At 40.6% G+C, this 21,405-nt stretch overlaps 2 protein-coding genes across 4 annotated transcripts; one reads left to right on the forward strand and one right to left on the reverse strand.

Moving 5' to 3' along the window:
* Positions 1-3,961: 3,961 nt before the first annotated feature.
* Positions 3,962-9,306, reverse strand: tspy (testis specific protein Y-linked). 2 transcript variants are annotated; one of them, XM_042409620.1, is made up of 8 exons: positions 7,960-9,306; positions 7,773-7,850; positions 7,572-7,683; positions 7,058-7,212; positions 6,522-6,598; positions 6,067-6,230; positions 5,737-5,784; positions 3,962-5,537 (listed from the first exon to the last, which is right to left on the reverse strand). In XM_042409620.1, exons 1-8 carry the CDS (start codon positions 8,872-8,874, stop codon positions 5,485-5,487), a joined length of 1,602 nt encoding a protein of 533 aa, XP_042265554.1. In that variant the 5' UTR covers positions 8,875-9,306; the 3' UTR covers positions 3,962-5,484. The 2 variants fall into 2 exon arrangements, with proteins under 2 accessions (XP_042265554.1, XP_042265553.1); XM_042409619.1 differs by having other exon boundaries at positions 6,067-6,233; positions 7,960-9,305.
* A 1,426-nt stretch (positions 9,307-10,732) lies between these two features.
* si:ch211-167b20.8 (protein phosphatase 1 regulatory subunit 3A) lies at positions 10,733-20,612 on the forward strand. 2 transcript variants are annotated; one of them, XM_042409618.1, is made up of 5 exons: positions 10,733-11,785; positions 15,048-15,094; positions 15,716-15,798; positions 16,182-16,208; positions 18,664-18,749. In XM_042409618.1, the coding sequence occupies exons 1-4, from the start codon at positions 10,923-10,925 to the stop codon at positions 16,206-16,208; spliced, it is 1,020 nt and encodes a 339-aa protein (XP_042265552.1). In that variant the 5' UTR covers positions 10,733-10,922; the 3' UTR covers positions 18,664-18,749. The 2 variants fall into 2 exon arrangements, with proteins under 2 accessions (XP_042265552.1, XP_042265550.1); XM_042409616.1 differs by lacking the exon at positions 16,182-16,208 and having other exon boundaries at positions 10,739-11,785; positions 18,664-20,612.
* The last annotated feature ends 793 nt before the right edge of the window (positions 20,613-21,405 follow it).

Here is a 21,405-nt window from a genome sequence, read left to right on the forward strand (position 1 = left end):
TAACCAGGAGGGGGTGGGGTGGGGTTGGAGGTGCTGGGGGTGGACTGGGACTGGAGGTAAAGGGCATCCATCCTGTTAACAGAGCCATGAAATTAAAACTGCATTTAGAGCGGCTTTCATCATTACTGGCCTTGTGGTAAGCTCTGACGCAGTATGCTTGCTCTCAAGACACAAAAGCAGAGGGTGAACATATTCTGAGCGACGGCCCTGCAAGACAGTAAAATAAACAAATGAGGCAATGTGGTTTGTCAGTGTGTAATAGGTCACAGAAGAGGGCAGATCCTGGCAATTCTCAGGAAAGCTTTAATTCTAACCTTTTTTGAATTTATCTTTGATGCACATTTTTGGATTTGATTCATCTCCACACAGAGTATGTAAGCTGTGACCTTATCTCAAGCTGGATATCAGCCAGACATGATCTACAGTCAGCGGTGTGTCAAAATGTGTTCAGGAGGAAGTCTTTCGTTCCCACCCCACAGGAGGTATCCATCAGTTTCCAGCTAAGGAAATGACTCAAAAGTGTGTGCTGAGTTCAGGTTTCCGTGTGCTTTCAACTTTGACCATAGACATCAGCACACTGACCAGCTCCCACTCGTGATTCATGAGAACCTCTTAATGTCATCTCTATCTCTTACTGTACCATCCTGCGGGCTTATCTGACCAGCATGCACCCACCAATGTTGCCTCAACGTGCTGATGAGATAACAACAGCTAGAATGGGTATTTTTGCCCTGTGTACGTGAGAGCAAAGGCAGGAAATAGCAGCCAAACAGGCTTTCTACCTCCAACATGATGGATGGATTTTGTATCATGGAGACAGACAGCATGGATTAGAAAACAAACACTGTGTCTGTTTTTCTGGTCCACAAAAAGCTCTGTCAGAAGGACCTTCTCTTCTAATGGATAGGTAATGTGAAATGTGAGGTAGACATTTATCCCTGCAGGCCAACCAAAGGCTCCAGATGAATCTCGGGCCCTCAGACACATCAATCAAGACAATCCTAGGGGCAGAGTATTGTGCCTTCAAGGAAAAACAACCCATTATTTGACTTACTTATGGTCTTTCCTGTATTGATGAATTGAAGAGTGTTTGAACATGCCTGCCGTACAGGCAACAAGCTCAGGGCGTCACCGGTGCATGCTGGGATAGACTACCATGACCCTGAGAGGAAATTATAGGGTAGAGAAAATAAAGGTACAATATTTAACAGTTTTCAACCACAATACTTTCTTTTGCTTCTAATTATTATCTTGCAGGTCAGAAAAAAATGTAAACATCAAAATGCAAGATAAGGGAACAGGTGCTGTGTGACACCCATAAACTTCACACACCAATGATTACCAAAGGAAAGAAACTTTCAAAAACATCTTTCACTTGAGGGGTGCATTCCAGTCTCGGCCTGCTCGCCTCATGCTGTATTGGAAGTGAGGTGATTGCAGGTTTTTACACTGTACAGGCATACTGTAGCTGCAGCTTCATTGAGATGGAGCACCGTCTGCAGTCGTCCAACGTGCCACGTGTCCACCGGGCAGGCCAGCCAGCCACCATCTGCCTTGAAGACAAGACTTGCACTCTCCCTCGCTATAAAATGCAGCTGGGAGAATCAACAGCTGTTGAAGAAGAGCTCCTTTCAAATAACACAGGGCGCGTGTTGAAGACGGAGGGGAGGAAGGGAGTTACTGTAGATGAAAAGGAGGATAGTGAGGATGTGAGGTGGATGAGTGAAAGTACAGGGCTTGTGTCTTAAAAAAGTAAATCTGTCAGCACTCTTGCAAACAGTTTAGTGTCCCAGAGCAAAAAAAAACAGACCAAAATGGCTTTGTTTTGACTTCAGCTCCATCTTAACCTCTATGACAGGCATTGTGCTCAGAGAATCTGTGAAAAATCTGTGAAAGAATCTGTGAAAAAAAAATCTGTCATGTTGGAAAAAAAAAGTGAGAATAGCGTGCATGTGGCTCTCGCTTTGGCAGACTAATTTGAATGATGACATACATTTATACATTGTGTGCATGCAGACATGGATTCACACAAACACACACACACACACATGCACTTGCTCTGGTGCTTCAATTAAATCGAAAATGATTTCTCTTATCTCTCTCTCCACAGCCTTCCTCCCTCCTCTCTTTTGCGCACATCCTTGAGACGCTGGACTCCAGGTGAATTTCAATGTCAAAGACACGAAGGTAACGCAAGAGCTGCAATCTGTTCATTCTGTCAAGTGGTTGTGTGTGTAGGTGTGCGCGTACACGTGTGTGCGTGTGTATGTACTGTATGTGCAGTGTGATTGGTGGGGGGTAGGCCTATTCATCTGTCTGGTGTGATCGTGGCTCTCTGTAACTGGGCCTAGGCGTGAGTATGCACTCTGTGATCTCCCAGATAAGAGTCATCCATCTGCTGTGTCTATCTGTCAGGACCCAGGCAGCTCCGCTTATCACTGCACTCATCCATTTCCTTCAATCATGCTTACTCTATTCTCTTTTCTCATCCCTCTCTGCCCCGCCCCTCTGCACAGTTCAAATGCTGTGTTTAATCTTGATTAGCTGACAATCACGCGTACGTGCACAGAGGTGTTGAAAAATCTGCAAATAAGTTTGTGACGTGCAGCCTCTGCATATATGCATGCATGCATGGAGGTGCACAAAAGAAGGAACGCTTTAACAAACAAGTCTATAAGCATGTACACCTGTGCAGAGACACACACAGGTAGTTGGTATTCAGGGGCCCTGCCTCAACCTATCAGATTACCTACTATAGATGAACCTCAGAGAGCAGCACAAGCCCTTTTCTTGTCCACTAAACAGGAGAAAATATTCTCCCCAACATCAATCACACAGATGAAGAACGAGCTGCGGTGTGTTATCTTTTCATTTTTCATTCTACAGTAAATCCGTCTGAGTAGCAGTTTTCAAGGAACTACTTTGTGAAATGCGAGAGCATGAAGCAGCATGACAAGATGATTTGTGTACAGTAGCAAACACCAGCTCAACCCAAGGGAGTGTAGTTTACACTAGGGAATCCATTTAGGCTTTTGCCACCCCATACAACAAAGGCTTCACAGACAACCCCCAGACCACAAAGCAGCCCGAGGATGGCTTTGTTGTCCCAGCAATCTGTACTTAGTTTGTCACGATCAATATTGTAGGAACCAACCCCATTATTAATTCATCGTCATATAAACATGTTGTGCTCTGAGGTGGGCTGCGTAAAACTGCTTCAAAGAGGAGACAAACACTGTGTTTCACGTGGGATCATTTCATGGGGTATGTGTTTCCATCATCAGTATTAATAGTATATGCCCATCCTAGACTGCATACCCTGGGTGCTGCTGGGCCTACAGCAGGACAGGTTTTTGCTCGTGGAATATTTATAGCTGTGCATTAAAAGTGGAATCAAGGGTTTAAGTGTACCATTGCAACACCACTGCTGTTCCTTTGTCTGGGCCTGTCCAAAAATGTCTTGCCCGGGGCTATTTGCAGTGCTACACTCAAAATGTCAGCGATATCACACACTGCCATCATATCAAAGATGAAATACATTAAAGTACAGCTGTATCTCTGCAGGTTTTGTTTGATTTTTCTCTTTTACGAAGAACATGTTGCAGCCGAGCATACCAGGTGGGTGAGTCTGATGTCATAAGTCATACCCGTAGGCTTTGTTATTAGGAGTTCTTAAGATTGAAACAGCTGATTAAAAGCACAATGAACTATTGCTCATTATCGCACATCTGGGCACATAAATACTGGCATCAAAGAGCAATTAGATATACTGTATTCACCCATAAAATTTACACCTACAGTTGAACAACAGATAAGACTATTAGCTGAGCTACACTGCCATCTTGTGGTTCTTTTCTACACAAATACTCATTTAGTGTAGCTCATTTTAGAGAAAATACAGAAAGGTGATTAGCTTTAGTTGCAGAATGTTACTGTATGTGAAGCACAGCCGACAGCAAGGTGAAACAACTGCCTATTTTATTAGGTCTGAGTCAAAAGGTGGACATTTATCTTTAAGCAAACAAAATTAAAGCAACAAACAAGTATCTTTAAACTACAGTGTTCTATAAAACACAGCACACAAAATATAACTTTCTGATCATGTTTATGAAAAAACTCCAGATTATTCAATAAATTTATCCATGGATTAAACACGTGTACTGTCTTATCCAAAAGACAATGCTGAAGTATTATTTACAGGTCATTGCTAGGAAAAGTAAGCAAATACACATACTAGTTTTGTTACAGTGCACCCCATAATGCTGCTGTGAATTTTAACATTTACTGACACTGTGCACAGCAAATTATTTCCTCTACACAGCCTTGTAAATAATGTAATCATCCTGTCTTACATCTCATGCTCACAGGCATGCCATAATGTGGACGTGTAGAAAAAAATGTAATAAATACCATCTTTTTAAAAAGAAGATAACACAAGTCTTTAAACACATTACATGAAAACAAACCTTGGATGTTTTAAAAAGCAAAATCAAATTAAGTTAAAATCTATAGAAAAGAAAATACAAAAAAAAAACTCAGCTACATATAGTAGGAGCGTGTTAGAAAAATGTGGGAATCCACAGAAACATTGGTCAAACTACACGATGATTGGAAACATCAGAGATGGTTTACAGATCGTTAACAGGGGTGGAGGCTGGTGTGTCTAACAAGAAGGAAAAACACAGATAGCATATTAAAACAATATTTGTTCCTATTTACTACAGTAGAGTACACGTTTCCTTATTCACAGCCAACAATAACCAGAGTGTGTAAATGTCTCAAAATCAGTAAGGTTCTTTCAATAAAACTACCACCATGATCATCCCTGAGAACAAATTTTGGTTCAGTACTCAGTGCATCTGAAATGTACTGTCATTATATCATTTTTACTTTGTGACACGTTCAAGTGTCACACATCGCTTCTAAAAACAGCCAAAACTTTGTCTTGAAATGACCACTGATAATGCCTCTGAACGTTTTGTTTGTTTGAAGAATTTGCAATGCAAAAATTTAATGCCAACAAGTATTGGCAATCAGTCTCACCTACGTGTATGTGTGTGTGTGTGTGTGTGTGTGTTTGTGTGTGTAGGTTGTCATACAATGTTCTTCATTAAATAGAAGAACACTTCTTGTATGAACTGATCGGCATAATATGCCTAAGAACCTGTTCTAGAAAAAAACATTTTTGCAAAAAGTGCAGTATGTGTACATCAGAATACACAGTACCGACTGTATAAAATAGAGGGGAAACATGATGCCTTGGCTTTATTGTCGTAGTTAACCCTGATTTAAAATGCTTCTATGTATTTTAGGTACAAAACAACAAAAAAAAAACTGATATTCTGTGCATAAAAATGACCAACATCAGGAAGAAGGATTCAACATTTGCTCTGGTACTCTTCAACAACCTCAGCGTCCTCCTCATCTTCCTGGTCTCTGGTCCCTTGATGACTTGCCCTCACTTCTCCTCGTTAGGCCTCCTCGTTAGGCCTCCTCCTCCTCCTCCTCCTCCTCCTCCTGGTCACTGTCATCAGAGCCTACCGGACAAAACACATTATCATTTCAAGGGATCCTTGCTGATATGGGATGTGGGTTAACCCAAAACACAGCCAGACTATAAAATAAACAGCAGAATATATAAAAAAAAACACCAAGATGAGCCGCCACTCCACCCCTCACTGATTGTTTGTTATAGTTGTGAATTTGCAACACTGCTGTTAAAGAGCGATATCTTACCATCAATCACAATTTCTCCACCATCGTCCTCTTCCTCTGGGCTCTCATCTGAGGAGGAGATTGTTCCGGTCTAGTTAGTTTAGGAAGCATAACTCAGACATTTATCATTCAGCTACAACAAAAAACAGTTAACTTGCTAAAAAAGCTGTTGGCCTCTCATTCACAACAGCAAACACTGCAGAGTTCATACACAGAACCATTCTTACAAAAGATTTTATAGACATCTAGGATTAAAAAAAAAAAACTAAAATAAAAACTTCAAAAATACATATGTCTATATAATATAATTTCATGTGAACAGTGTATCTGTATATTTATAAATACACTGACCTGCGCTTGGCCCCCTGTCCTCCTCTTCTTCTTCCTCCTCTTCCTCCTCCCTACTGTGGCCTTGCTCAGCCTCACCAGTCTCCTCACCGGGTTCGTCATCGGAGTCGGAGATTACCACACAGTCGTCCCCGTTACCATTGTCAGCTGCTCTGGCCCCACTGGCACTACTGGAGAAAGAGAGACACACACGTACACATATTTGTTCATGTTAACGGTAAACACACTCATTGTTTCGGTATGTATCCCATCTGGTCTTACCAGCAATGGGGAAAAAAAAAAAATAGGAAAATGTTAAAAGTTTCCACTTGAGCTATAATTTCAAGGCCCTGAGGCCAAGAATATTTCTAGAATTTACGGCTTAATAAGTGGTTTGTCCACTGATTACACATTCAAATGTGTCAGTAGCTTAAACACACATTGAGAAGCAGCTACAGTGTGGGATCTGTTTGCCGTACCTGCCGTTCTCCCTCGGTTCCCAAAGCGGAGTGAGGTAGTATCTCAGAGGGTCTCTGTACAGATCATCCTTTAGTATCTGAACAGCAGCACAGAGGTCATTTCAATACATTTCAATTACAATATGTTTGAGTACACAGGCTCTACACCATACACAGTCCTGCTAACCTAAGACAAACAACTCATTTTAATATAAACTGCAGTCAAAGTTGAAGAAATTATGAACACTGCCAACCATGCAACACACTGTAGGCCTACTATATTTCCCTTTTAACACATTTTGATAAACCATTCATGCTTTAACCCTCTTCCCGCACACATTTGGTAAACAATGGTTGTCTAGTGGGATAAATGTTGCTCAGGTATCAACATACCACTGAAAAACAGATACAGGTTGGTTGGCAGGTCTGAACACATGTAGTACACCTCAAAAACGAGTGACCCCAGTTTACAAATCAAACCTCTAACTGTGGCAGTGTTGATGCAACGTGCTATCATCATGAACTTGGTTCACTGGGAGGGTGCAGTCAGCTAGTACCTGTGCTACATCGTCCTGTCCTGGGTTGCTATGGTCACTGAACCAGCTGAAAAAGGTCTGGTAGACCCCACGCGACAACTTCCTGGGTTCGCTGTGGGCTGTCAGGTTCTGTCCACGATGCCACAGGATAGGGTTGGAAAATGACATAGGAGATCCTGAAACATGGGCAGCCAGGATTAGAATTTCATTGCCATGTAGATTTTAGGCGTCCTCAAAATAAAATCATCTTTCGATGTCATGTACTGTTAAGAAATTTCATTTCTGCGAACCACTCAAAATGGGTCTTCTACCAAATGTGGAACAAAATGTACAATATTTGGTTTTAGTAAATAATTCATTATTATATATTAACAGATTATATTATAGCAATATATTCTCACATGGCTCTACAATATACATGACATTTACAGTACCATGTTGCAAAGTCTGACTCACTGCATCACAACACTGTGCATTCATTATGTATGACAATGACTGTATGCCTTGACATAATCACCACATGCTTATTTTTTACCTCCCATCCCGAGGTGCAGCTCCTTCATGATGATGTTGTTCTGGAAGTACGGGTTCCGTCTAAAGTGGAAGCGGATCCTGTAGCCCAGTTTGTTATTCTTGAAAGACTCAATCTGAAAGAGACAGAAATGTTTGACTGTTGCAACAGTCAAAGGCATAAAAAAAAATGACCAGACTTTGTAACAACACCAGCATTTCCTACCTCAAGATCAGTCATATAACTAAGAGCATCTTCGTCAGTTTCGTCAATGTGAGCTGAGAGATGAGGGTGGTTCAACAGCTGGCAAGGTTAAGTCAAGGTAAAACACAAACATATTTTAATTACTCCAGTAACTCAAACACTGAGTAGGAACAGAGAGAGAGAGGGAATGTTTTCATTTTAAGGATACAGCTGTCACCCAGAAGCCAGGAATAGTCTTTGTGATGGAGCTGCGCTGGTCAAGATGCGGGCGCCGCAAACGGCTAATCTTCAGCTCCAGCCGTTGGTGGAGCCGGGCGCTTTTCTTCTCAAGAGCTTCCAGTCTCATCTGTACCTGCGCCAGGAGAGCCACTGATTGTCTCATCTCTGGGGCCATCTTAACTGACACAATGGCACACTCCCCATCATCATTGTCCTCATTATCTGATGGGAAAGAGGAGCTGGGTGTGGAGGAAGATCCAGATATGGATTCATCCCCTTCATCTGCGTCTGGCATGTCATCTGCATCTTCTCTGTCAGTGCTATGAACAGACGTGGAGCTATCTGCTGCAGCTGCCTGTGTTTTAGAGCCTATTCTTGAGGACTGGTGCCCCCCACGTTGTTTGAGTTTGCTCCCCTGTTTCACATGTTTAGCTTTTTCAGAGGAGCAAGGAGTCTCTCGGCTGTCTTCCCCGTCTCCTCCTGTGAGACTGGCAAGTGCTTCAGCAGCTGCTATGGCTGCTGAGTCGGACTGGTCCAGAGGAGTTGAGTTCTTTGCACCGTCAGCAGATCCCTGCGCATCTGAGGACTGTGGTTTTTCGGTGTTGCTGGCATCGTGACCATCAGCACTGGAGTTGTTGACAGACTTTGTACTGGTGCCACCCGTACTGTCTGAAGTCTGAACGGCAGCTGGTTGTTCCTCGCTGTCTTTTGACTGGCCCTCGCTCCCAGTTGCTTCTTTACTCTCAGCTTCACTGTTTCTGCAACTTTCCGAAGCTTCGTTTGATGTGTCGCTTACTTTTGTGGACTTGCTGGGGATCGTGCTGCCTTCATCCTGGTCGGGTGATGAACACCGTTTCCTCGATGCAGAGTCAGCGGACTGTTTGCGGTCCGTCAGTTCACTCATGCTAGCTAGCTAGCCAAATAGCTAACAACCTATGTAGCCCGCAAGCTCAATTAAAAGAAATGTAAATGCAATCGATTACACCACTGAACTGACTACTTGGATAACGGTTGTGGTTGTGTTACGCGGATCGTAATGTAACCTACATCCTCAATGAACCTAGAACAGGAAGCAGCTCTCGTATTTCTCCGCGGCCTTGCGGAACGTTAAAAATTAGCAGGCTGTTGCTAACGTTAGTTAGCTTACATTACCTAAGTCGTGTGTCCTCGCAGTAATGGCTGCACCATATTTTCACGAATACAAGCCCAACAAGAAAGACCCGGTCCAAGTAATCAAACTTCTCTGTTCTATATATCCTTTAGTTTTCACTCCGTGTTCTTTATATTAGTTTATGTTTGCATTATCCTTTAGCTTACTATCCGTGCACCGACGTGACAGAAAAACAATCTTCTGATTGGTTGCAGTACGCCGCGCTAAAACCTCCCCACCAATCATCTGCAAGGGTGTGTTTACATGGCAATCTGTAGCAGTGGTGCGTGCGCAGCGAGAACGCGCAGCAGTTTAACGACTGTCGTGAGGCTCCAAAACGCCAAGAGATGTACATAAAAACCCACATCTTTACGTTTACAATACATCTATAATAGACTGTAGGTTACACAATATTTTTTATCTCTCTATCTGTGGCATTAGCTGCTGAAGAGGTGACATTAAACTGTAGGAAAACTGTAATTAATCACACATGGTTCAAGACCTAAAACGTCGAGCCAGATATAAACAAGACTTGACTTTGCTTATGAATCCAAATGAGACGGTAAACAACGGCCTGTGCGATGGTTTGGACAGCACCCACACGTTGGAATGACATGTTTATTAGAAACGATTTTAATGCACAAAATAACGTTTAGCCTCCCACAGCTTGGTTATTTTTACACTCAGTCCTTTTTTCTACTGCCTGAAATGTTTCTTTCATGGCCTTTTGGTGAAGTAATAAGTGCTTAAATTACTAATTTTTAAACAACTAAATTGTCAGCACTTACTTCAGTACCACAGTCTTTGGAGAGATCCATCAGATTCGTGTTACTTTACGTAGCCTATGAAAATACCTATAAGCCCTATAAATCATCTTTATGTTAACTAATATGTTCGGCTGGGGTTTACTTGATTTCCTAGTCCTCAAATAGAGGACACACTTTTAGCAGGCTTCGTGAGCGGGATTACATAACATTCATAGCAATCAAATACCCATATGTCTTCCATTGCTTAGATGAAATAAACAAACAGCAGAGTAGCCTATTGAATGACAAAACTTTCATCAGGTCGGCCGTGTAATTCACAAACTCCAAACAGGGCTTACATTTATTAGCCTATATACAAAGCATGTGGATAATTTTGGCTTGCAGCGATATGCATGTTGTAACACATTAATATTATACGAGAGTCTAAATGAATGACATGTATGTTCGTGAAAAGTGATGTATTTTCATGTTGGCACTTTAAACCATCACTAGGCTGTCACCTAGTGATGAAATAGGCTCCATCCTAAAATAAACTCCCCCTGATGATGCCTGCAGAGGATTTTTTTTCATACCGATGGCTATACATCGATTGAAATAAGTGTCAAACATGACTGGAAATTGGCCGATGGGATATTACTTTAATGTCCTATTCCCAGTAGAGCATTTAGCCAGCCCGAACCAAACGGAACAAGGGGGAGTCGCAGGATTATACCAATTTAAAAGACAAATATGGGACATGGAGAGCCCGGTAGGTCAGTGCTAAAATTAGACGCTGCTCCTTCCGCGACAGCAGCCAAACTGCGATACATAAAAAACATGTAAACCAGGGGATACACTATCACAAGGGCTGGCGGTACGGGCAAGTTTTCCATGGGTGACATTTAACGCCACACGTTGACAGGGGAGGCTCTGTGCGTAACGCAGGGACAGCGCCGGATCCACACGGGACATTGCTGCGCAAACCATGAGTGTTTGGTAGTGCTTTTTGGAGACGCCATATGTACTGTCTTCCGCGCACAGCTTCCTTCTGCAAAAATGTCTTTTTTAACCATACCAACTCAAGAGGGCCTTTTTACCACGATTAAAAGTGGCAAGTCAGCCGAGGGCGAAGAGAGTAGGTCCCCCATGGACGACGAGGATAAGGATGATGATGATGAGGATGATGATTCCGAGGACGTCCACCTCATCCCAAGATGCTCCCCGGTGCCCAGAAAGCGAGGCCTGTCCATCTACGAAGAGACTGCTGAGTATATACGGACCCACGCGGCGCTGCCGGCCGGAAAGAGGGTGTTATTTGCCGATACAACAGGTGGGGATCTGGTCGACGTGAAGGAATTTGTTGCCTTTGATTCGGACGAGGATGAAGAGGAGCAAGCAAGGTGGGAGGAAGAGGAGGCAAAGTATCGAAAGCCAAAGAGAGAGCCGATTTATCTGGTGCAACCAGAGTTTATCGCTCCCACCGAAAGTGCCCTGCTGCAGGCTGTGCGCGCTAATAAAGTGGAGGTTGAGGAGATGTCTCCAGTAGAGGATGAACCCCTTGCCTTCACTGGGTTAGTACGAGTCCTGAACGTCTCCTTCCACAAAGCAGTTTATATCAGATCGACCATGGACAACTGGGCTTCTTACTTTGATTACCCAGCAGATTATGTCCAGGGATCCAATGATGGTGACACTGATAAATTCACCTTCAAGCTGTCTTTTGCACCACCTTACATCACAATGGGCTCTCGCATTGAGTTTGTCATCCGCTATGAAACCTCTGATGGTGATTACTGGGCCAATAACTCCTCTATGAATTATGTGGTAACTCTGCTCCTGGCCTATGAAGATGATTCTGATCAGACAAACATGGACATGCATCAACTTAAAAGTATCCTGAGACCTCCAAAAGATTACAGGTAAATTCCCTGTCAAATGTGTGTGCATTCCTTTGTCAGACAAAGATCATGAGATAAAGGCTATTTAACAGGCTATTTGTGGAGTATTTTGTCCACTGTCTAACAGTAAAATTCCTCTGATTGACCTCTGACCTCCACAGATTCACAGCTCACTGTTAACTATTGGCGGTCAAACCTCAGTCTCCTTAAGGACCTTGCAAAGTGTCAATCATTATAATAAAAGGCAAAATTAAGATGCTAAAAGGCACAATAAATTATGAATAACAAAACTTTCAGTGTCAGGAAACCAAGAAATGACCTAATTTTGGGCATAAGTTCCATATTAGCAATCAAATCATAAAGATGAGTGTAAAGAAAACCTCGAAAGCACAGGAGTTGGGGCTGTGCAACAGCTGCAGGGCTCCAGTTTCCTACTAAATATCATGTGTGGTTTTGTGGCTGAAACAAGCGTTCAAGTGCAAGTAAACAAGCAAGTATCAGTGATTCTGCCTGGAGATTGCATTAAGCATAGTAAGAACCCAAGTCTAAAGCAAAGCAGGTTCTTAAAAACAACATTAAGTTGTGTAATGAGAGCATAAGTGGAGTATTGAAGTCGCTGAGTGTTCATAAAGTGTGTGGCTTGGTTTACAGTCTGACGTCTTCAGCATCTGCAGTGAATGATAAAGACGATTTTTTATAGAGTACACACCCCCCTTAGAATGCCAATCATCCAATGGTGTGTGAGGACGATCAAAATAGGCAAAGGGCAGGTGTCGTTTTCATACCCTGCATTTCCCTGCACTAAAATGTACCTCTGACCTTTTCTTTCAGAGTCAAGGGGGAGCAGAGCAATGTCATTGGAACAGATTAGCCTCTTTTCCTGATGTAGCTGCTGGCTGGCACACAAACCCCTTCTCTTATTTACTCCATTTAAGTCAACTAATCCCTGCATTTTGGCATCCCCTAAATGCCTGACTTATTGTTACACCAACGTGGAAGTGCGTGATGAATCTTAAAGTACGCAATGACGCAGACAGCCGGAAAGATTCCTTAAGATTATAAGCACCCATAAAAGGAGCAAACAGGGTATCAACTGATGTACTTGTCATGTGGGTCTTCACAGCCATAGCTGCTTGGAGAGAGGAAGGTGCCAAATGGGTTGTTAGGGATGGATGAGTCACTGATTGAAAAGGAGTTTGGGGAGCAGCAACTGTACCCACACTCCCACCGCAGCAACCATTATAGATGCATTAGGTGCTTTGAAGTTAACTGATAATTGGGTGTCAACACATTAAAGGGGCAGCCATGTGAGATGACAGGTTACTATGGGATGAAACAATTTTAGATACCAGAATGTATTACTTACTATACGTTGATATGAATTATGCATAAATTCAGTATCTGCTCCAATTTAATTTAATCCTGCTCGTTTAGTTTTTATTTAACTGAAACATTAGTGGTATCAGTGCCCTTCATCTGATAGTGAAAGTACTGCATTCACTCTGCAGAGCAGGAACAATACTGTTCTCTAATTCAATGTCATCTGACTTGATCGCTAAGTGATGAGGTTGCTGAGTTTTGCCTCAGTCTGAATTTTTTTTTTTTGCATCAACTTGCTGCTGAGTCAGTCTAGAGTTTTGCAACGTGACCATGTTTCTAGATCAAGCTCAAATGCAGCTCAAGCAAACCAACAGAATTAGTTTTGTTAACTTGGTCTAAATTAGTTTTTTAGATCTTTTATACCATGCACACACCTGTGCACACACCTGCCCTCACATTTGCACTCATATATCAAGCTCAGACGTGCCTGAGTGTCTAGGGGCAGAGTGAGGCTATGTCAACCTTACCTCTCAAATGTAACCTTCAAACGCACAAGAATACCTTTGTGTCTGCTTCTTTCAGAAATCAGGGGTTGTTTTTTCCCCCCAAACTTACAAAGAAGAAATGTTGTGGTTATTTGTTGAGGATACTTTGCACGCCTGAATGGAGCTTGAAAACTTAATGTAAAAAGTTATCAGGGTGTGCAGAGTTCAAAAGATGACTTCACGTCACCAGACATGTATAATGCAAAGATCTTTGTCAGATCTCTTATCAGTCTTTAAATACTTATCTGCCTGGTGGATATAAAACTGGAAGGGCAATAAGTACATGGAGTTTGAGCAGGTTGCTTCACTCTATTTGCGTAGCTCTCATCACATGCTTGTCACACTTCTTGACCTTTATTTCATTTGGCATGCTTTGCAGGACTCTTGCCAAATTTACATCCACCCTCTTGCAACATACATGCCATCATATAGGAGACATTTCTGCTTCATGATTTTGAAAAAGGTTATTTTTACCTTTAGCTCTCCCCTTAATGTATTAATATTTAGGATCTGGTGTGTAAAACATGCACTGTATGTCAGTGAGGCATAGGAAAAGAAAAACATTTAACTGAATTAGCGCAATATCTCCTCCAGTAATCACTGTCACTCCAATTACATTAGATCCATAACTACATTACAACAATATAGAAATATGATTTCTGCTGGGTTATATTGTTCTTGCACTTTACAGTGACCCCAACCCTCAGGGAACAATATCTCACAATATCTATAACCGTCTATTTTAACAAACAGTCATCGCTGAGGCTTCTGGCTTCTAAACACTTTGGTCAACTGGTGCAGTAATACAAAAACAGTGTTGCGCAAACAGCATAATACAGTACAAAGTGATGTTCGGCTGTGCTAGATTGAAATGGCTAATTCAGCGCATTAACAGTTGAACTGCATCAGCAAATAATACACCTAATTATCCAAAACAGGTGTTCATGATAGTATATGACCACCTTATTACACGAGCTACAGTCCATCTTGGAGGCCAAAATGGTGTTTCTTAGCATTTGTTAGCTGATTCAGATGTTACCTAAATAGCACAAGATGAAGTACAAAACTGAGTAAACTTGTAGAGGATGTGGCCATAAAGCCATTGTGCTGCAAATGTACAGTACTGTCCATCCTTAGCTACAAACTGAGTATAGTAAGATATTTTTACTTCAAAGGTCTCCCCTGCTGTATCTGCCCACATGTTAACTAGTTTGTATAAAGATGACTCACTGTGTATTTTAATAGTATAATCAGTATCAAGCCTTATATTTTGCACAAATACAATGATGTTTTGTAGACACGAGATACATGTGTGAGGTTTCAATTGTATGTAAACGTGAAAAATCATGAAGACATTTGGCTGCGTGCTTTATAGTGAACTTTTTTAATAAATTTGTCTTTTCTCTGTTTTCTTTCAGTATGGAGACTGAATTCGATTCAGAGGACGAGCTGGAAAAGATTGACGGTACAACAGAAATATTATCATCCTTTATCAATATCTAACAGATGTTTCACTATATGAGAAAAATACACAAAGAGAAATGTTAATATAGTATTTAAATAGTGAAGGAATAATTGGTCATTTTGGGACATATGCTGATTTGTTTTCCTCCTAAGAGTTGAATGAGTACATTGATGCCATTCTCATATCTGTGGGTTAGATATGAAACCGGAGACAGCGGTGGGTGAGTTAAGCTTAGCATAAAGATTGGCAGTTAGCCTGGCTCTGTCAGATAACAACATCCGTCTATCAGCACCTCTAAAGCTCACTAATTAACATGTTATATCTCATTTCTTTCATCCGGACCTTCCAACAGATATAAGAGTGCGATCAATCTTCTCAACTAACTTTAAACGAATAAGCATTCTTCCCGAAATGTCAAACTATTCTTTTCATGTAATGCCTTTTTACATATAGTGGGACTGCATAGGATGAAAAATTGATCAATGAATTACTTATTATTTAATTAAAAAGTGCAGTTCATAATAATAATTATAATGTGTTCTGTCAAACAGGGTTTTATCTTTTTCTCTATACATATTCATCATGAATTAACCAGCATATTTATTTGTTTTAAATGAGCAGATGAAGCGGGGACCTCCAATTCAGGAATCGTTCGACCTGCACCTGTCTGCCCAGTCATCATACAGCCCGAGATTGACATAGAGGTAAGTGTAAAATAAGAAGGAAAGGAACAGCCTTTAAAGTAATTTAATAAGTCATAAACTAACAGAAAGCTTCATTGTTGTTATTCTTCTTTATGAACTTTCCATGACCTGCAGAAGTTAAAATAGTCCATCATGATTAGAGTGTGCGAGCTTGTTGGCTTACTTGCCAACGCAGAGGGCACACATTTAGCAAATTACTTGTTGGATTATGTTCAAATTATCTTGATTTGCATGCATTTGTTGACACATTCACATTTAACAGGTAAGCAGGCTAAATGCATTATCCCTTTATGCGAGTCATGTGTCTAATAAAACATAACAAACATTTCTTTTCAATTTTTATAGCTTATCATCATTGGCTTGGTTGTTTATATTGTTCACAGCTCATTGAAGCTTCTGCAGAAACTTAGGTAATGTCTCGCTTCTTACCGCTGTAGCACGAGAATGTTATGTTCTTTGTCAGATTCTTATAACATGATGCATGCTCTTTATGTCATTGCACCTTCTGATTTTGTCCCTATTTGATGTTAATTCATGTCTTTTTTAATTTCTAAGTGGTTCAGAACACTAATATTAAAAAAATACAGTGTGGTGTGACTATGTGTAACCATGTGTATTCATGTCTAGTATCCAGTACTATCAATGTAATGTGCTGTTGTGTTTATAGGTGTTTATATTGAATCATTTGTATCCAATTGTGACAGAATATAGTTTTAGTCTTTGAAGAGAAAACCAAATTCAACCAGTGTGACCTTCTTAAAGGAAAATTTTGACATTTTAAGAAACAATATCCACTTTCCTGTCAAGCGTTACATGAGAAGATTGATACCACTCTCATAGCTGAGAGTGGTATCAGTCTTCTCATCTAACTTTTGCCAAGAAAGTGAGTAAATCAAACTATTTTAGCTTTTTTTTCCTCCACAGTTTCGCCCCTGTTTTAACAATATCCCTGACTCAATAAAGGCTTTTACTACAACTTCTCTCCTTGCAGAGTGCCTGAAGAATGTTTTCTTTTCTAATCAAACTATTCCTTTAAATGTAGATTCCCCAAGTGTGAATATTAAGCTTCACAGTGATGCAAAAGACAATGCAGGCGACTTTCTATGAATTTTGTTCTTTAGCCTACAGTAAAATGGTGGAAGAAAGAACAGTCGAGTTGCTTAAAACGGGGATTACCAGGGGCCTTGCATTAGTTTTTTTTGGCAAGCAAAAGTTGATTTTGTAACAGTTCCGTATGTAAAACATATCGGACTGAAATAAATGTGTTACTTCAGAAGAAAAGGGAAGTTACAGTTGGCCTGCATAACACTGATTACCTCAGAATTACCTCAGACAGCTCAGAGTCAGTCAGTAAAATTATGACATTTCAACTTCGAACAGAATAACAGAATAACATGTGATCTGGTATTAATGTCTCACTGATGCGACAGATGTATCTGTTAGGCATGTACTCACCCAGCTCATCTTCATGTTTGTATGACATCAGTATTCACAAGCATGCTGTCTCCCTTTTGCTAGAGCAAGAGAAATAAAGGTGAACCAATCTACTACTGTGTATGAACATCATCTCCCTCTAATTGGTAGTTGTTTTTTTTCCTTAATCCTCACATCATCCAATGTACTTTAATAATCTAATATAAGGATGTTATGTAGTATTTTAAACTTTCAAATTTGCATTGCAATTGTCAGCAATTGCAATGCAATGACAATTTCTTTCTCCAGGTTTTGTGTAATAATGTTCAAGTTAAATGTTGGCGGCATAATTTCCAGTAGCCTTCATTTCAGTGATTCACTTGTGTGCTGAAGTTTGGTTTCCTCTCAGCTTTTTAGTCATTTTATAATGCTATGAAGTAATTACTTAATAGATTTTCCTCTGAGATTTACAGTAAGTGCTCTCTCGAGTCAAATTGAAAACAAGTCTTCTTGGAAAGTTTTTGAAGCATTGAATTCCAATTCCAATAGCAGCACACAAAATTACAGACTTGTTAAAAATGATTTACACCCAGAATTGCTGTAATTCTGTAAATTTTTTTGCCCTCAAAAATGATACTAGGTCAAAATGGGATTTCTGCTTGGAAATATGAGAATAACATTGAATGCTAGATCTATATCTATCTGTAGTATCTTCTACAGTGCCTAACACCTAGATGCTCTATCTTAGCTCTTCTTTGTTCATTGTATTTTATGTTTTGCATTTGCACTTGTTCTCATGGATGCTGATTTTGTTATCTGTCTTTTTGGTTTTATATTGTTGATGATTTAATCTTGATGTTACCTTGAATGTTTTTTTTAACACAGCAGCCTCATAGCTGGTATAGCTATATATAGGTATATTATTGAAGAGCTTTGAGTGCAAATGAAAATAAGGTTCTTTTAGGGATGGTATTAGCTCCAGTTCCTGATGTTTAAATGAAAAAATAATCTCCCCCTAGTTCAATATGTGAAAAAAAATGTATATTGGGTAAACTGCCAGAGGAGCTGCACTTTTCATATTGAACCTGAGGATAAAATAATTATGAAAAATTGCATTGATCTAATTTCCTCCTCCCTTGGATGCCCTTGTACTGTATGGACTGTACTATCCCTTTATAGTATTTTGCACTCATGATGGGAATTCATAACATTAGGATGTACATTTTTGCCAACAATCTTAAAAAGATTCCATGATATTGCTCCTGGGTTTTTTTTTGCATTTCCTTACAATTACAATGTCAGCATGGGATCCAGTTCACAGAGAAGCATTAGTATGCGGTAAAATGCCTTTCGTCTCTCTGTGTGCAATGTTAATGTGGAATACAAATCTTCCCCCTTTTGTCTTTTTACTCTCCTAGCTTTCACTGTTGTCTCACTGTTTTACTTTAACAGATTGCAGTTCACCCATCTGGTCCCTCTGTCCCATCCAACCAAGAGCTTCCATCTGTTGATGGCGTACTGTCCTCCCACAATGTATCCCCAGGTGAACAATTCCCTCGTATGTCGTCCGAAACCACACCTCAAACTAATTTATCCTTTGTACTCGGTGCCAGTGAATCAGTCCAACCAAATAAGTCACAGCCTTTACCCAGACTCCACTGTGAATTAGGCAACCAGACCTCAGAGCAGCCCATAGACAATAGTCCCTCTGCACTGCTGCCTGCCTCAACTCCTTCTCTACAACAAGAGTCAAGGCCAAGATCAGACAGCTCCCAGGCTAGAGAGGAAATCCATCTTTCAGAGACGAATCTGTGGCCGACAGGAGAGGACAGATCGACCGACAGCCCAGCCAGTCGTCCTTGTCTTGAACTGCCTGCTGAGCGTGTCTCTTCTCCCAGTGTGACTCCGTGCTTTGAGCGAGAGGTTGCAATGGGATTGAGTGAACTTGTTGCAGAATTATCAGAAGACTCCACCAGGTCTGCAGCACGTGATGAAGGCAGTACGCCTGCATTCTCGTCTCTTGTGGCAGAAAGTCCAGCATCTCTGGGAGCAGACGGTGAAGCTTCACCGTCACCTGAACTCACGGAGAGCGCCTCAGTGAGTACAGGTGTCACTGAGGTGAGCCAAAATGTAGCTGTTCATTCTGTCTCGACCTTGGAGGAGAAGGAAGATGCTCCCCAGATTTCCCCTGATACATTATTAGAGAATCTACCAAACACGCTGTCAGAGGCGCAGTCTGAGCATGACGTAAACAGGAATCTGATGCCATCCATCATCTTTCTGAGTGGAGTTGTCTCCCTCTCGATAGTGTTTCAGGAACCCAGTGCCCTCTTTATCATGGGACTACTTTTGGTCTTGCATCGTTTGTGAATGTGCCAAAATAGTTCTGTCCGATCTCCTCTCAAGTTAAGTGCCTTTTCATGATTCCAAAGTAAGCCAACAAGTTAAAAAAAACATGTCTCCTGTCGTAGTGTAGTTGTGGTTATTTCTACATTAGGTATCACTGTGTGAGTCTTTAGATTAATATATGTTTTCATCAAATGAAAGACATATGGGGTACAATTTATGAGTATTTCCATACAAAGTCAAAAGCGAGGACTAAGTAATTCTAAAAATATTGGAGATATTTTTGTACATTTTGTCAAAAAACTCCTGACATATTGCACAGTACAGAAGACATGACACAAAAACAAGCGTTAAGAAATAGAAGTCGTTCATTACCCCACATCATTGTGATTAGTATTTATTGTGTCCAGTGCTTAAGCACAGAATATTGTCAGAAATGTTTTGTAAGTGGTTTGTAATTACTTTTTTCTTGTCCTGTTTGATAGTGTACAAGGTGTTATATTCTGATTTAATTCATCAGCACCATAATGCACTTGTTTTTTGGTTTTTTTTGGGTTGTTGTTGTTGTCAGTGTAGCCAAGGTTGTTGTCTAACCACACCACCATGAATTTAACTTTTGTGAATTCCATGTGTTATTATGTCTTTAATGAAGGACAAAAAACATTACCATAGAGGGACACTTAAGAGACTTGTTACACAAATAATATTTTGTTTACAAAATGCAAAAGCAAAACATGGTTATGTGAAGTATTTTTGCCTTAATGCTTAAAAAATGCTAACCTGATGAGCTTCAGTAAACATCAGATTGAAATGGATGCTGCCTAGAGGACAAAACAAGTAAGAAATTGTCCAGTGTGACTTCTGAAAAAACTATTGCACATTTCATTAAGTCTTCCTGTTGATTCCTGCCAGTGAACCCATATTGTTGTTGCACAACACAGCATTTTATAGCACCACTTTGACAACCTCACAAACAAACTGAAGCACTGAATGACATGTTTGAAGTGATGAAAGTTTTTGCAGAGTATTGCCATTAAACATGGTCTTATACCCTGCACTGCTACGTGTCTTTGTTTATTTCTTTTCATCCATTCTTAAAAAAGAAAAATGTGCATGAGAGTTTCATGCAAAGTAATGACACCGCAGTGCAGAACAGAACATTTTGGAAAGACTGACACACCCCTAAAATAACACGGGAGCCTTTAGCGCTGCCATCTGTGGAGCGCACTCAGCTTTGCTTGAAGTGGAAATACACAGCAACATGAGCTGCAGATAGAAGCCAAAGGTCACGCATTGCACTGAAGTCATGGTGTCATGCTAGATTATAGTACACACTGGCCAGTGTAAACTGATATCAGTGTTTGAAGGCTGACAATTCCCAGGAAACCTCCTGGGATGATACATGATGAGAAGTCACAGACTATATCTGAAATCATCATTATTTTTTGAGCATGCAAGACATAAGTATATACCTGTATACTGTAGAGTCTTTAAGAGTTATATACACTACTTCAGTATTTTCCGACTTAATCTTGTATTTAATTTAAATAACTTCAAACCCATAATTATCTCTGTCAGTCCTTGGATGTCAGATATCCCTTGGATTATGTGTGGATTATGTATTTGGCCTTGAAACAAAATTATTAATCAGAGCACACTTGCATTTCAGAGACAGGGGGAAAAAAAGGGCGGGAGTGATTCATTTGTGTGATGGTCACATAGCTTGAGTGTGGAATGTATTAAAAATTTAAGCAGACTTAAAACTGACCCAAGGAGGATAATCAGTGTGAGTTCTACAACAGACATTCACTTTGAAATAATTAATGCCTTTTTAAGCAATAATCTACA

Source organism: Thunnus maccoyii, chromosome 4 (genome assembly GCF_910596095.1).
Source record: "Thunnus maccoyii chromosome 4, fThuMac1.1, whole genome shotgun sequence".
In the NCBI taxonomy this organism is placed as follows: domain Eukaryota; kingdom Metazoa; phylum Chordata; class Actinopteri; order Scombriformes; family Scombridae; genus Thunnus; species Thunnus maccoyii.

What these genes read in the sequence shown, in the direction of transcription:
- si:ch211-167b20.8 (XM_042409616.1), top strand. Translation starts at nt 10,923, where the DNA reads ATGTCTTTTTTAACCATACCAACTCAAGAGGGCCTTTTTACCACGATT. An exon ending in AGACCTCCAAAAGATTACAG is followed by an intron (nt 11,786 to 15,047) that starts GTAAATTCCCTG and finishes GTTTTCTTTCAG; the next exon opens with TATGGAGACTGAATTCGATT. An exon ending in AGCCCGAGATTGACATAGAG is followed by an intron (nt 15,799 to 18,663) that starts GTAAGTGTAAAA and finishes TTACTTTAACAG; the next exon opens with ATTGCAGTTCACCCATCTGG.
- tspy (XM_042409619.1), bottom strand. Translation starts at nt 8,874, where the DNA reads ATGAGTGAACTGACGGACCGCAAACAGTCCGCTGACTCTGCATCGAGG. An exon ending in GCTGCACCTCGGGATGGGAG is followed by an intron (nt 7,213 to 7,571) that starts GTAAAAAATAAG and finishes CCCATGTTTCAG; the next exon opens with GATCTCCTATGTCATTTTCC. An exon ending in GAACCGAGGGAGAACGGCAG is followed by an intron (nt 6,234 to 6,521) that starts GTACGGCAAACA and finishes CTCTTTCTCCAG; the next exon opens with TAGTGCCAGTGGGGCCAGAG.